This window comes from Talpa occidentalis, unplaced genomic scaffold, assembly GCF_014898055.3.
Source record: "Talpa occidentalis isolate TD23 unplaced genomic scaffold, MPIMG_talOcc4v2.1 talOcc4.6, whole genome shotgun sequence".
NCBI classification, from domain to species: domain Eukaryota; kingdom Metazoa; phylum Chordata; class Mammalia; order Eulipotyphla; family Talpidae; genus Talpa; species Talpa occidentalis.
The window spans coordinates 129,414,041-129,431,557 of NW_023604972.1; the positions used below are offsets into that span (position 1 = coordinate 129,414,041).

At 35.1% G+C, this 17,517-nt stretch overlaps 1 protein-coding gene across 5 annotated transcripts in view; it reads left to right on the top strand.

Moving 5' to 3' along the window:
• Nucleotides 1-17,517, top strand: part of CDH12 (cadherin 12) — a 783,460-nt gene that overhangs the window by 612,716 nt on the left and 153,227 nt on the right. For all 5 annotated transcript variants that reach the window (XM_054687850.1, XM_054687851.1, XM_054687853.1 and 2 more), the window contains one exon: nt 15,148-15,442. In XM_054687850.1, coding sequence (XP_054543825.1) covers nt 15,148-15,442 — 295 coding nt within the window. The remainder of the gene's footprint in view (nt 1-15,147; nt 15,443-17,517) is intronic.

Consider the following 17,517-nt stretch of genomic DNA (forward strand, 5'->3'; position numbering starts at 1 on the left):
GTGGCACTTAATAATAGAATCAGTATCCAATAAATGCTTTTGCATGGAAAAAGAAAATAGGTAGTATTGTTTGACCTTGACAGGATTTCTTTTTACTGATGAAACTAATTTCAAGGAAGGAGATTGATGGGTTCATTTGATGTGTAAATGTCCTAATGCATCCTGGAATTGTTGTGATGTCAGAACAACTTCCTCTCTCCTTTTCTTATTTCTCTCATCTCAATCTCCCTTTGTGTGTAGATTTCATTCTCTTCTATTTCTGTGGTGCCTCTAATATGCTGCCCAGGGTGTAAGGCAATGAAAGCACTATATCAGTAGTCTAGAAGCACCTTCTGTGACTGGAATGGCAAGACATGATCTGCCCACAGTGTGCCCAAAAGAATAGCTGGAGTAAAGGACATGACTAGATTCACAGGGTGGGGATCACTGCTGGATCACTTATGCAAAGGAGCACATGTGTTACTCGAAATAATGTACTTGGGGTAGTAGTATAGGGAAAATCAAACAAGCAAACAAATTGAACAATGTCAGAAAACTGGAGGAGATATGGCCAAGAAGTCAAATTGCATCTTCAGTTGAAAGGCATGGGCCTCCCTGATGGCACAAGGTGTTGAGCAGTGCACCACACTATGAAGTGGTCCCCAGACTCTGTGACACGAGTTGCATCCCCAGCAGGCCAGGGAGAAACCCACATGGTGCAGCTGACCTCTCCTGTCTCACTGCTGCTCTTCTCAGAAGTGTATTTCAGCCTGCCTGTTTTGTTCCCCACTCTGTCCTGGTGGATCCTCTCACCCCCTGCATCTCTGGCCAGTACCCCAGCTCTTGTGTGCATAAATAAATAAATCTTTAAGGAGAAACAAAAAGGAAGGCATGATTCATTTTAAAAAATGAAGTTGCCAATGGACTATGGTGGTAGACTATGGGTGCTTTGGTGGTGGGAGTATTAGAGTAACAGCATTAGAAAAGGGACAATCCTATATTTCTAAAATGCAACCTGTATAAAACAGCATTACTGCAATAAAAAAGAAGTTGTTGTAATATTAGATATCTGTTATTAAAATTTATATGGACTGTGTTACTGTTGCTGCATAACAAACTACTAACAGCTAAGGTAACACCCTTTTTTCTTTTGCCCTTTGCTCTCCTCCTAACTTTTCCCCTCTGTTAGCCTCTAGGGTTTATTATCAATTTGCTTTTATCTGAACCTTTGTGTTGTTCTCTATATTTGACATATAAGTAGAACCATCTTGTCTGACTTATTTTTTTTAGCATCATCCCTTCTGATTCCATCCATATTGTCATCCATTTTTTTTTTAAACTCACTGTTCTGCAGCAAGAAATTCTACACATGCTGATGTTTTTGCTCAATATCTCATAAGATGAAAACAAGATGTCACAGGGTTGTTTTGTCTTTTGAATATCTGGGGGTTAAAATTCAGCTTTGAAGTTCATTGAGACTGGTGGCAGAATATATTCCTTGCTATTTTAGGACTGAGACCTCCTCTGTAACAGTAAATGGGCACTGCCCTCAACTCCTAGAGATCGCCCCTCTGTATTAGCAATTCTCAGTTGTTGCTTTTTTTTTTCTTCCAAGACAATTGGAAGATGTGTTACTGATCTCCTCATATTATACATGGAATAGACCCTTATAGTTTTAATGATCACATGTGATAGGTCCATCCAATGTGACCATAATAGTTAAATCCTGAGTTTTCACAGTCTTGAGGATTATTTTGGGAGTGTGAACAGGGAGAAGAGTCCCCTAAGGCAAAACTGTAGAGTCTTAGTTTATCATATGTTGGAATTCAGTCATTATTGAAAATTAAGGTTTTATTTGAATTCAATTCTGTCTTGCATATACTCAAGTTTATCATTTAAAGAAATATAATAAAGTCTGATTGACCGAGGTTATCTCAGAAATTTTCCCCATATACATGTTAGTAATTCCATAGAAATCAATGACCAGGAGAGGAAAAAAATGTAAATTCCAGTGGCAGGAGATTTGTAAACAAACTATTTGGTTTTTAATCTCCAAAGTAACAGTACTATACAACCTATAACATTCATGTGTTAATCTTAGGAAAATGTGCTATACATGCACACACTATTCCATGAATCACATGAATTATTAGGAAAATAGTAACAAAGCAATTCAGTTTCTTCTGAAAAGCAATCAAATCTTGAGAGATTTATTCATCATTTAAGGTGGCAATCAATGTCAAAGTAAGCATCTGCTTTCATAATCCTGAATTCCTCACTAAAAAAATTTTTTGACCTTTAAAAATGCAATAGCCTGAAATCAATTTATTTCACTCAGGCACCCAATAATATATATTTGCTAAAAGCAGTCAAAATTGAGGTTCCAGCATCTGTGAGAGCTGTTTTCATTTTTCTTTTTCTTTTTTTTTTTTTTTTATTCTTTCCCCTTTCCTTTTAAGGTTGAAGTCAAAGTAGAACTATTATCCCTTCGGAGGTTTTTTGGGAATCCTATTAGCCCTAGTGGGAAATAAGTGAACCCTGAGATTTATTCCTTCCTTAATGTGTTTATAATGAGAGCTTTTAAAAGCACATTTCTGGCTAACCTGTATTTAGAATCGAGAGGCAACTTACTGCATTTCTTACACAGAATCATTACTGTTTCTATTTCTCATTAACACATTGAGATTTGGTATTGAGATCATTCATTTTAGTACTGTTGCACAAAAACTGAATATTTAATGTATAAATTATTATGCAAATAAGATAATACCAGACACTGTTTTAGGAAATAAGACTGAGAGATATGAATTCTTAATAAATTTGACATAAGACAGGTTAGCTCATAATACAAAGAATGCAACCTGTTAAAGTACGTGGACTTATTTTTTCTGCAGTTGTGATATTATACTTTCAAAATCCATTTAAAGTAGTTACTGTAAAGTGAGGAAAGGAAATAAAAGACTTCAATGAGTTGGCTTTGTGCTTTAACACATAAAGCAATCCCCACGGTAATGCAAACGAAGAAAATAGGTCACCTTCAAACCACCCTTGAAAATAAGCAGATAATGTAATTTTAGATTGTGTTCTTAAGAGCACAGTTTTATAACACATCTACCCACTTGGAATTTTATCTGTTTTTCAAAAATGTACATGTGAGCACATGAGAACACTCCCAAATACCTGCCCCTCCTTTTTATCCTCTTGCATAGAACAGGTATACAAACACACATAAACGTTCTCACATCATGGACTTGTCTATCTGCGTAGTTATTAATTCACTGGGAGAAATAAAGTATGTAATTTTAATGATTAATGAAAAGGAGTTACTCCATTATGTTTTTAATAAAATGAAGTTTTATATGTTTCAAAGCAAATATGGCATAAGCAATGTGAAGAACCTTAGAAAAATCATATTTTATTGATATAAAGTAAACTGTATTCTCTTCAGCATTACTATCATTCACATATTCGAGTTGATGGTTTATTGTTCCAGGAATTTAATTAAGGCAGCTTATTATTAAGATGATCTCTAACTATAAATGTGAAAGCACTATATGTTTTAAATAAAAACCCAAATATAACATGCCTTTAAATTGTACAGTATATATGCTTATCAAAAATTTCTACAGGACTGTGTGATTCGAGAAGTATAAAACCATTTAAATACAGTGTTTTGAAATAAGTATCTTTGTTGCTATAACCAACATTGTATTTCCCATTGAACTCCTGTCTTCCTGACAGTGGGCACTAAGTCCTGTTTTCTGCTCTCATACATAGCATCACCACTAATGTGTAGTCCAAATAATTTTAAAATGAAGCTATCATATTAATGCTTCCATAACAGTGCAATCTTCTTGGGCCTCCCTGGTGGCCTAGGGGCTACGTTTCAGAGCTATCACCTCTAGGACCTGAGTTCCGTACCCTGCCAGGGAGCTAAGCCACATATGGTGTAGCAGACCTCTCCTGCCTCGCTTCTGCTCCCCTCAGCAGTGTATTTCAGTAGATGTGCCTCTTGTGCTCCCCGCTTTGTCTCTGGTGAATCCTCTCACCCCCTGCACCTTTAGCCTATACCCCAGTTCTGCGCAAAAAGAAAAAGAAAAAGAAAAAAAAAAAAACAAACAATAAATACAATCTTCTTTTTTTCTAACAAACCAATGTCACAAAACTAATTCGTGGGTGATTAATATCTCTGACTAATCTAATTCCCTGACCAAAGATTAAATGTTGTTATATTTTTCTCTCAAGAGATACCTAGTTTTGAAGTTAAGAAATAGGACATCATATTTATCAAAATTTAAAAAAGTACAGCCAATTTGGTTTAAATACTATCCCCCCAAAATGCATAGGGTTAGACTACATGATTTGAATTTGAATTTTCACTTTGTGTTTCTTACTTGGTATTTCTGTGTTTCAATTTTTGTATTTGCAAAGTGAGGATGAAAACGCAGGATGATACTCATTGTTCTGAGTATTAAAGGTGGTTTTAGGCATATAGAGCCATTAGAAAATTGTCTAGCAAAAAAAGTGGAACCTTGATAGAGGTTTCTATCATTTTATTGACTTCAATTAGCCTCATGTACCTGTGAATATAAGTTAACATAAATGGAAACAAATCTTGCTGCACTGTGATGATTTGGTGTAAATGGAGAGAAATTAAAGGAAATAGATATTATGAAGTTAAATTCTCTATAGTATCCTCCAAACATTATGAATACATATTATAATCCACATTTCAGGTATTAGGATTCTGATCATCAAGCACATTTACACAATGAATGTGGTAAATTTACAATGTTACATGATAACATTTGGAATTCTAATCCCAATTATATGTGGTCATGATCATGGATGGTTAGATTAGTACATGCTGTGCATATTCTATCTGCCAAAGCATATAAAACACCTAAATGGCTTCTTGATTTATAGGTATGTATCCATTTCTTACTTATTTCATTATCTCTTGAAATCATTACTGAGTCTCAACCATATGTTTTCTATTTGATCAGGCAAAGAAAAAACAGAAATCACTAAATAGAGTTTACCAGTGTCTAATCCCTTATTCCCCTGAAATAAAAAAAAAAAAAACAAACTTTGATCTTAAGGCAATCAGATACCAGTCCAAAATGAATCATAGTAAAATGAAAAAAAAAAATAGTAAATGAAAAGACAGAAAGCCTATATGAACCAGATCAAGAATAAGATTACCCAAGGGGATCTTATATCAATATATCATTTCTCTATCATCAAAATATTCTGAGTTGTACAAAGCATCATTCAAGTAAGTTGGCACTCACTCACAGGTGAGATGAAAATGCTGACAAGAATGGGAGTATCTAGAAAAATTTCAATGGAAATGCATGGAATTCATGTTGATTTGTAGGAACATGTCATTATGGGACAAGATATGCAAAAACAATGCAATAGTTTGGAAATCAGAGAAATATCCTAAATTTTAATATGGTTAGATATATTCTTTTTGACTAAGTAATCATTTGCCTTTTTTAAAATTTTTATTTATTTATGTATTTTTTTTGTGGGACCCTCGCCGGTGGCCGGTGATCGAACTGGCGCTGCAGAGGCTGCGGGCAGCCTCGCAACCCCAGGGCTCAACCACTGCACCACCAGGGGTGGCCCAGTAATCATTTGCTTTTTAAACTCAGGGATAGACAATGAGGTTAGGGGATAATATATGAAGACAGTATCATAACCTGAGAACTAAGTGGAGAAAAAAATGGTACCTACATTTATTTACCAAGAAATAAATGTTTTATCTGATGATCAGGAATCACATTTGAAATCACAGAGTAATGTTTGGTGAAACATGTCATTGAATTCATCTAATGAAAACTGTTTAAATGGAAGGAGTTCCCTTGATACTATAGAATTCAATGACTCACAATGCAGAAAAATTGCTTTGTAAGATTTACTAATAAATTGAAGAAATGCTGCCAGAAACTCCATATTTATTTTATTTCTCAATGGTCATTTAGACATAATGTGAGTGCTAATTATTGTCAACTCTTAAAAGATTAATGTGCATACACAATTATTATTTTTTGACAGTTTTGTTGTGGCTACAACTTCTCTTTCTTACTCCTTGCACTTCTCTTACCCAACTACTTTTCTTTCAATTTATCTCAATTTCTCCTACTCTTATCCTTTCTTCCCACCTTCCTTCTAGCCTTATTAGAATTCTTAGATCTTTTTTTGCATCATTCTGCCACAATAAAAGTCTATTAAAATGATTTTAACATCAATCTATGACTCCGATGAACTCAAAGATAGACTTTTTTTTAACCTCGCACAGAACCTCAGTTTTTGAACTACTCTCCGTTTTCTTTGTTGTTTATCAATATAGAGTTTTTATGTTACTTTACGTGGTATTTTAGACTTCCCAACAGTATATTAATTAAATTTCCATTTTGTCTGTTCACAGTGGTTTCTTGTTTGCTACTTTTTTATTAGTAAATTTTCGGTGGACATATAGATAGTAAACTTTCCTAGAATTTAATGACTAAAATGTCTTTGTTTTAAGCTTACTTTTGGGTGATGGTTTGGCTGGGTATAGGATTCTGGTCACCTTTACTCTCTTCCCTTCAGCACTTTGAAGTTATTGTTCTGTTGTGTTTCCAAAGTGAAATCTACTGCCAGGCTAGCTGCTGTTGCATAGAAGTTAGTCACTTTGGGTATATTTTAAACTTAAAAAGAACAAACCATATTAATTGTTCAATTTCTTTATGATGAATCTTGATGTTAAATTCTGTTGCACTAAAAGTATGCTTCTCTGCTATTTGTTTTTCTTTATTGAGGAAACATTGGTTTACAGCACAATATATGATTGAGGAGAATAGGTTCACACTGACTCAGATGTATGTTACCACACTACCCCTGTCATGAACAAACCCATAGTCCTTTACCCTAGATTTTTGAGCCCCTTACTCCCCTTATGGCTACATTTCATACCCTCAATTATGCAGTCAAATTTATAGGGTTAGTTTTGTGATTTCCTTTTTTGTTTAACCTCTGTATTCCACAATTTTGTGAAATCAATTCTCATTGATACTTCAGATTGCTTCTTTTATCTGCACAAACTGGAAATTAAGCAACTTTTCCTTATTCTTATTCTAGCTGTTCACCAATGATGTAAAATAACCTTTTATGGTATTTTATGTGGGAAAAAAAAAAAGAGTAATTCTCTCTTTGGGGTGTTTTGCTTTCTGTTTTTCACTTACTTTTCCACATATAGTTGTACTAGATGAGGCAGAAATCAACTTATTTTTTCTGTATGGTGGATTTTATTTTCTTGTTGTCTCTAGATCATTCTTAGTACAAGTTTGTTACAGAGAACTTTGCACAGGAAAATTTTTCTTTTGCTTTCTGTTGATGATTAGCTCAACTTGCAGGAAAATGGTCAAATATTGATCTCTGAATTATTACTATTTGTTTCTTGGATGAACAACATACAAAAGTGATATTGACTGATTGATTTATTCAGAGTTCATGAAGATCATATGCTTTTATTTAAAGAGTAAAAATTCATTACATAAAATTGTACTTATAAATAAACTTAGATAAATAATGATTTGGCTTAACATAATTTTATTAGAAAGACCAAGTTGTTGAGTCGGGAACCAGAATTTCCTTCTACTTTTCAGTATCAGTAAGAACAACATGAAGGAAAGACCCTAAAGATGAAAAGAATATTATTAAAATTGTTAGTTATATAAAGAAAATCAAGTGGGGGCTTCCTGGTAGCCCAAGGGGTTAAGTGTCAACACTATGAAGCTATCCACAGCCACTGCAGCATGAGTTCAATCCCCAGCCACGGAGCTACCCACATGGTACAGCAGACCTCTCCTATTTCACCCACTGCTCCCATCAGCAGTGTATTTCGTCAGTCTACCTGTTCTGTTCCCCACTCTGTCTCTGTTGAATCCTCTCATCCCCGCACCTCTGGCCTACTCCCTAGTTCTTGTATGCACAAATAAATCAAAATAAATCTTAAAAAAAGAAAGAAAGAAAATAAAAGTTTCAATTTTTGCTACTTTCACTCACATTATCTCTTTTCACAAAAAAAGATGTTTTAAGATGTACTGCTAAGATACAAGACAAGAGATGAGAATTATCATGGACCAAATTTCTTGGTCCAATTGCAGTCAGTCTATACTGCAATTAAGTAATATCAATATATCAAGTACATTATATATTTTATCACTATTTTTCACTTATCTATAAACTGTTTATATATTTTTGAATATGCCAAAGTAGCCAAGGTTTTTACATGGATTTACCGTACTTATATGTTCCTTACAACAATTTATTCATTTTATGTAATGACACTATATTATCAACTAAAAGAATTTATAATAGAAAAATTAAAATATTAAGAAGGAAGAAATAAAATTAAATAGAGAGAACTATAAAAATGAAGATGAAGGGGGCCTCCCCTGGTGGCGCAGGTGGTTGTGCACCGCACTGTGGAGTTGTCTGCAGCCTCTGCAGCGCCGGTTCGATCCCGGCCTGCTGGCTAGGGTCCCACATGTCATGGAAGACCTCTCCTGCCTCTCCTGCTGCTCCTCTCAGCAGTGTATTTCCTCAGTCTGCCTGTTCTGTTCCCTGCTCTGTCTCTGGTGAATCCCCTCACCCTCCTGCAAATCTGGCCTGTACCCCAGTTCTTGTATAAATAAATAAATCTTAAAAAAATTTAAAGATGAATGGCCTCCCTGGTGGCACAAGGAGTCAAGCACCGCACTATGAAGCAATCCACAGCCTCTGTAGCACGAGTTCAATCCCGGCCAGCCAGGGAGCAATCCACATGGCACAGCAGACCTCTCCTGTCTCACCCACTACTCCCCTCAACAGTGTATTTCAGTCAATCTGCCTGCTCTGTTCCCCAAACCATCTCTGGTAAATCCTCTCACCCCCTGCATCTCTAGCCTGTGCCCTGGCTGTTGTATACATAAATAAATAAAACCTAAAAAAAAAAATGAAAGAAATTAGATTTAGTTTTAATTTAGAGTTAAGATTTGGCTTCATCTGCTTAAATGTATATGCAAAGAAAGTATTGTATATATGCAATGCTACTGAAAATAAATTTTACAGTTTTGAACTAATAGAATTTTTCTTCAATTTTATTATTGACTAGATTGATTATGTTAGCATGTCACTGATTATTTTCAGAATTAGTTAAAACTGGGCCTCCCCAGTGGCGCAGCGGTTGAACGCTGGGTTGCAAAGCTGCCCACAGCCTCTGCGGCGCCGGTTTGATCCCCGGCTGCTCCCCGGCCACCGGAGGAGGGTCCCACATGGCGCGCAGACCTCTCCTGCCGCCCGCTGCTCCCCTCAGCAGTGTCCTTCGGTCCTTCTGCCTGCTCTGCTCCCTGCTCTGGCTCTGGTGAACTCTCTCACCCTCCCGTGCTTCTGACTGTACCTAGTGCTTGTATAAATAAATAAATAAATAAATAAATAAATAAATAAATAAATAAATAAATAAATCTTTTTGAAAAAATTAGTTAAAACTGATAAGATGTAACAGTGCACAGTAAGGACTAATAAAAGCAGTGGTGTGGATAAATGCTAATTAGCAAAACCATATAAGTAGCATATAGCTATAATAATGTATCACTATTATATTCACTCATCATAATAGCATTTGTTTTAAATCTAGAGTTAATCATAGAGATCTACCTAGTATTCTGTAAAATGGCCAACATTTAATATCACACATAAATTTCACTTTTATCCAAAATAGAAATTCTATTACTGACAATTTGATAAGGACAGTTTATTGTATGAGAATGTTTTGTTACCTGAAACCTGGCTTTGTTGAAAATGTTTTACAGCTTTGAAAATGTAGAGGGAAAATGATCTGAAGCTTTTCCTCCCATATTTTTCCTATCAAATCCAATTCCCACACCAGTGGCCTCTCCAACTTCCCTGAGTATACTTCTTAATATATTGTGAGATTCAAACTATATAAGGTGATCTGGGTAAGCTAAGTTGTAAAATAGGACAATATGAGAAAATAGTGAGGCTACTCCTCACATGTAACCACACACACAAAATATTCAAAGAGAAAAGGAAAATGAACATTGGGGCTGAGTGTTTTTTTTCCTTAGCAGGATGTGTAATATATTCTAGCACATCAGCTTTTGTTGCTCCCAAGCATTACAAATATCCATTGTTCTTCTTTGTTCTTCCTTGGCATACCTCTGTGAAGTGTGGGACTTTTTGAAATGAATGTCTACTTTCTTCTATAGAAGGTAAAATATTTCCAGATGATAAATAGTTTTGGGTCTGTAACTCAGGCAGGGGAGTTCTCAACCCACATTGGACTGTTAAAGGGAATTCCCAACCTTGTAAAGTGTTATTCCTTGTAAAGTGTTATCCCAACCTTGTAAAGTGTTATTCCTCAAATGACAACAATCAAGTTAGGAAGAACAAATGCATCCCTTAGGGAGCAGAATGAAATAGAATCTCAAATATTCCTGGGCATTCAGTGGCTTCTGAAAGAGAACTTTTGTATTACTGCCTTCCTCAGGCAAAGTTGTAGATGTCTTGGTTCTGGCCTTCATTTTGTCTATTAACATTGCCTTAATCATCGTCTAATAACACTGTAGCTAATATAATGGCCACTCTCATGTTCCTGAGAGTAAAATAGTACTGATGGGAAACAAAGTAACCATCAGGAAACCCTAAGTATTTTATTAGAAGGAAACCCTAAGTATTTTATTATTAGTTCAGTATGTTATAATGTTCAGTATTTGTAATTTTAGTTGTAGCAAAAGTTTTAAGATTAGGGGAATATAGCAAGAGTAGTATGTTTTATACCTAATGAAATTATTTCAGCCATAAAATTTTCTCATATTCATTTTGGTCAGTTTATCTGAATGAATCCTTTATATAAATAAAAGTTGTAATATTACTACAAATCTCATGCACTAACTCCTGAACCATGTCACCAATCCATTCAACAATCTTCCTAATCATAGATTTTAAAAGCAATAATGAGTATTATCACATACATGCCGTTATTGCACCAAAATTTCTTGAGGCATGTTCTATACAAGGTTCCTTTCCTTTATATTTAGTCCTGGTGGAAGATGTTCCTAACATGTGTTACAAATTTCTCCCTCCATCTTACAGAGGACATATTTTTATGGCACTTCATTAGCACCTATGTACTTTGGATTGAGAAATGATATTGTAAGACAGAATAGTAAGCACTTAGGAAATATATCAGAAAATTTCTTGTTCCAGCAGACAAATTCAGAAAGGATGCATAAAAAAAAATAGTAACATGTAAATAAGTAAATATTCAAATGTTAATCTTTTTTTAAAGATTTATTTATGCATATAAGAACTGGAGTACAGGCCAGAGATGCGCAGGGCGGGTATGTGTGTGAGAGGATCCACCAGAGACAGAGTGGGGAGCAGAACAGGCAGAATGACTGAAATACACTGCTGAGGGGAGCAGCGGGCGAGACAGAAGTCAGCTGTGCCATGTGGTTTAGCTCCCTGGCTAGGGATTGAACTTGGATAGCTTCATAGTAGTGAGACTTAACCCCTTGTACCACCAGGGAGGCCCCTGAAATATTAATCTTTCTAAACTTAAAGGAATCTAAATGTCATGCTTGAAACTTGCTTTGATCCATGTTCAGCAAAAATAAAGAACAAATTAAAAAAGTCATTTGAACAGATAAGTGGGGAGGAAATTAATAGTGGCTAGTTATTAAATAGTGAGAGGGATTTTAAGTAATTCTCTTAAGTAAAAATGTAATTACATAAGAAAAGAGATTTATTTTCAAAATATCAATGGATTATTAAATAGTGAATTATTATGGAATATGCCACTTCCCCCCCAAATTGTTCATGCATAAAAATAAAGCAAATACATAGATGTTAATAATTGTTTGATCTAGAGTGAGAATACATATTTTCATTGTGTCATTTTTTCAATTATCCTGTTGTTTTGAAGTTTTCCTTAACACAATTTGGATGAAAGAATGTACTGTTAATATAGTCTTCCCCTCTTTACTGGTATTACCAGTAATTTATGTTCTAGGAACCAGATTATTTACCAATTATCTTGAGAATGGTGTGAAAGGCATCAGATAGTTTAGCTAATTTTTATAAAATGATAAGGGGTTGAAGGCTTGTTGATTGGCCAAATAACATTAAAGAAGTTACTTAAAAGTGTTTCTATTCCAATTATTCCAGCTTAGCAGGGACAACGCAGAGAGATTATGCCATTAATTAAGAGGGACAGTAGAAAAATCCTCTGCCCTTCTAGGTTCTTCTGACACTGGATAAACAAATTAACAACAGGCAGGTAGGGGAGAACACCAGATTTAAAAAAATAAATGTATGGGAAATTTATATGACAAGGTAAAGATGACTTCATATGACAAAACCTTGCCTCCAGGTGGTTGCCCTGTCTTAAGATAGGCCTCATGTGTGAAAATGTTCTGGAAATGTTATTGAATCTAGATAATTTGCATTTTCTAACTAATGGTAATAGATTCTCCTATGACCACCAGGGCATCAGTTAACCTTACTTCCATATATCAAGGTAACACGTGTTGGAAAAGGCCTACTCTGGACATCTTGGGGAAAGCCTATCAGAACATTTTTGGGGAGACTGATCCCCCAAGAGAAAGAAGAATATTATTTTTGTTCTTTTAATGCTTTATCATCAACTGATGGACAAGATTTTGAAGTCACGTGTGTTAATCAGGTTCTCCAGAGAAACAACAAATAGGCAATAATATAATTTAATACATATACTTTATATATGATATAATAATACATAAATACATACATAATTTATATACACACATATATATCAATACTCTCTTTATGCCTGCTAACCATCCCCCATACTTAAAAAGACCACATGAAAATAAAATTATAGCTGAGCATAGTAATATAATAAGCATATTCTATTTTATGTGAACTTTTCAACCCAGAGAAAATGAGAACAAATTCTTGTTTGCATGTGGGTGCACGGGTGTGATTGTGTGCACATGTTGGTGTTTCTAAAATATAATCAGGTAGATACTAGTAAACACTTAACTTTAGATGAGCTTTCTCACAACTTTGAAGGCTGCAATCCAGCGATGTTCCATTCTGAAACTAGTCTTCTGTATCTTTTTTAAGCCTCTGTTGGCATCTCATTTACACGCTCCATCTGAGATGACTTCGAAAAGACCAGAAAATAACAGCACCACTTCCACAAAACAACTGCCTGGACAGTGCATATTCCTACAGCCATCATTTATAGAACTCAGTTTCTGGGAGAAATTTATTTTAAGTGTCAATACGAAAAGATGATATTATTGGAGTTGGCTGTTTCAGAAAGTAAATACAGTCAGCACCTACTCAGAATCAGCTTTTTTTAAAATATAGTTGGAATAGGAAACATATTTGCTGTTATTTTTAAATTGCCATAATGGAAAATAATTGTATTCTTGTGAATTATTTATTAGCTAGCAGTATGTGTAGTTTTAAGTCCCTATGTAAAGTGACATTGTGTGATTTTTCATAGTTAGAACCCACAGATGAAGCAAAGAAAGTGAATCCTCTTTTTGTAACACACTCTCCTTCTTTATGCAAATAACATTAAGAAGTAGCTTCATGGAGTAACCTAAGTCTGAATTCCATTGCTGAATTATTTGAGAAAGTCTTTTCATCTATAAGGAAAGATTTCAGAATCATTCAGGTTTCAATATAATTTTATTCATAAAAAGTATGTTTTTGGTCTTTTTTTTATGCCAGCCACAGTGTCATGGGTTCAATCCACAGTCAATCCCCAGTAAAGGTTGTTGATCCACATATGGCACAGCAGACCTCTCCGGTCTCTCCCACTGCTCCCCTCAGTAGTGTATTTCAGTAGATCCACCTGTTCTGCTCCCCACTCTGTCTCTGGTGAATCTTCTCACTCCCCACACCATGGGCCTACACCCCAGTTCTTGTATGCATAAATAAAATATAAATAAATAAATAGAAAACTGCTCTAATTTTTGCTAAATGTAGACTTCATTTTTGTTATTCTACTTGGATCATAGTATAAAGCTATCGACAATTTCCAGAGTTTCCACAGTATCACCACTTATTCTGTCCAGTTCCTACTAAGTGGATCCAGTTGGTATAGGCATGGCTTTTGCATTGAGGGTTTGACTGTCTCATATCTTTTGATAAATCTGAAGCAAAAGCAAGATCCATTGTGTTGTACATCTTTAATAATATGGTTGAAATTTGTAATTTGAAATTCCAAAGTTGAAAGAACATTTATCTACAGCTTGATTTTATGCTTGAAACTTCCTATGCTTCAAGGCAGCTCATAAAAAATTAAGGGGAAAAATCTTCCCTTAAATTCATAGCAATCTTTCCTTGGACTTGACTGAGATATATGGAAATGTTTTTAAAAATATAAATTTTGCTATCCCTTATTTTAGTTTTTTTTTTTTTAAATTATATCACTACCCAGCTATAAACCATTTTAGCACAAATTCTGAAGTAAATAAAAAACATAAAAATAAGCATTTATTTATATATTGATCTATATTTATATATTATATGTTTCATAAAAATTTATATGTATTTAATTTATATGTAAAAAAGTGTGTGTGGTTTGGTATTCATGACTTATTTATATTACAACAATTATTTAAAATGAAATAAAAACTCTTAAAATTTGTGCACTTCAGTTTATGAATATTTTATCACCTAAAAGATACAAAAGATATAAATAGAAATATTCAAATTTTAGATATATTTATTCATGTTGGTATATGTGGGCTCTGTACTCCTGATAGCTGTCGTTCATCAAAAAATAAGATAGATGACAGAAAGATGGATGGCAGGACAGAGACGTGATCCATTTAAGTGATAAATTCAGTCGATTATAAGGTGAAAGGTGCAATCCAACATATAAAGACATTATTTAGATGTTCACTACACACTTATTAAATTTTTTCATGTAAAATTGTATAATCAGAATGTTGGTAAAAAAATGAACAAGATAAATGTACAAAGTTTTTTTTCCTTAATGTCTGTTAAATATTTATACTACATATATGGCTTTTTAACATTCTCTCTCTCTCTCTCTCTCTCTCTCTCTCTCTCTCTCTCTCTCTCTCTCTCTCTCTCTCTCTCTCTCCTCAAAAGCTCCATTCTGACTTAGATAAGGGAGAGGGCTCTGTTAAATATACCCTCTCAGGTGATGGTGCTGGCACTGTCTTTACCATTGATGAAACCACAGGGGACATTCACGCAATCAGGAGTCTGGATAGAGAGGAAAAACCTTTCTACACGCTTCGTGCTCAAGCTGTGGACATAGAAACCAGGAAGCCCCTGGAGCCCGAATCAGAATTCATCATCAAAGTGCAGGATATTAATGATAATGAGCCAAAGTTTTTGGATGGACCTTATGTTGCCAGCGTTCCAGAAATGTCTCCTGTGGGTGAGTAGGCAAATCAAAATTTGGTCAGATGCTATGAAGTCTTTTCAACATTTATTTTCTGCAGGTTGAAGTACACATCTTATTTGTAACTCTAAACACTATCTTCCTCTGCAGAGGATACAATTATTTTCATTTTCACAGTGTTGGAAGTAACTGTCATTCACCAAATACTAGATAGTAATTCAGAGCTCAAAGTAAATTATCTAAAGCTTGTGTAGCACCTGAGTCTGGGATTGGGCCAGAAAGGGTTATGCTACTGCTTTGTAGCTATCATATAGAGATTCCAGAGGATGATACTGTTTCCTTTGTAGTCACAGCAGCTAACCAGAGCAGTCGTGCCCTCAAACCATGAAGCCAATCTCAAGTAAAGTGAGTATTAGGGTAAATTTACAGTTAAGATTTTACTATCATCATTGTTAATAGTTTAAATTTATTATAAATTTGCACTTTAGCATCCATCTAAATTATAAAATGCTATAGTATGCAACTTAAGGTCAATGAGTTCAGGGCTTCAGTTTTATTGGCTATCAGATTCCAACTTTTATTCCACAATTACCACTATTAAGCCTTAATTTACCTCAAAATAACTTCTGGCTTCTAGCACACTTGCAGTTAAAGCTACAGATGACTTCTATGTTACAACGTCACACTTTTGAAACTCATATATAAGATATTGATTGCTGTGATTTCCAGAGTCTGGCAACCCCCATTGGACTTCCACTGCCCCAACAGCTGTCCCGGAAGGGCAAATGGGAATTGGCTCAGATGCCCTGATGGCACAGGCAGGTCAGGTCAGTGGCTCTGGGAGTCCACGTTACTTCATGTAATCTGGATCATATGACTCTCAGTAACTATTAGTAAAATGGCATCCTTAAAGCAAACCCACCTCTGTGATACTAAAAAAATCTGTCTTGTTAGAAAAGCAATGAGGTCTTATGTTGTGCCAGGTAGGATAGATACAAGAACTCCTTGTATAGGGAGTTCATGACTAGTGTTTGGAGAGAGGACTAAATTTGGAAAATCAAGAGATGGGTGGGTGCTTAAAAAGTGGTTACAACTTTTACAGTATTGAGATGAGATGTAGCTACGTGCTGCCATGTGGTATCAGAAAGATCTGTGGAAGAATAGGTTCTATAAAGTGTTTGAACATGTGTCATTATGAATATTTTTCATTGGTTGTTCAAGAGACTAGTAAATACTTCAGTTCCTTTTCAACACCTGCTGTAAGTTTGCTCGTCTATTCTTGCACTACATTTGCATAGCATGCTCTTTTCAAATACACACTAAGATGTATAAATATCACTTAAATTAGACATAGAAATTAAATCTGGTTAGGGGCCTACCTGGTGGTGCAAGGGGTTAAACATCACCACTAGGAAGCTATCTGCAGCCACTGCAGCACAAGTTTGATCCCCTGCCAGGGAGCTGACCCACATGGCACAGCAGACCTCTCCTGACTCACCCAACTGCTCCTCTCAGCAGTGTATTTCAATAGATCTGCCTGTTCTGCTCCCCACTCAGTCTCTGATGTGTCCTTTCACCTCCTGCACCTCTGGGCTGTACCCTAGTTCTTGTGTACATAACTATGTAAACTCTGAAAAAAAGAGTAATATGTCTCATGCAGTGCATGTGATTTTCTACAAAACTATCTATATATATACAACCAAAGAACATAGGAGAGCCATTTAAATTTTTGCCATTCATTGTTTCTGCATTCATACAACAAATCAAAAACTAACTAAAAACTACTCTGCATTCATAACTCTTATTTCTGTCCCAAGAATACCCAATTCTGTTCCATGAACACCCAAACTCCAAGCATACCCTTCTTACAGCATGGAAATGGTTACTACAAGTGCCACTTTTCCCAAAGTTTATTCTGTTTTCTTTCCCACATTCCATCTAGGTAATATCTGCCTTCATATTTTATTTTCTTTGGAAAGTCAAAATAAATTTTAGTCAATACCAGATGGATCCCACCATGGAATATTAGACAGTATAACAATTGTGACAAATATGACTGTCAATTTTACAGATGTATTTTTGATATACTCTCCAGGAAATAATTTACTTCC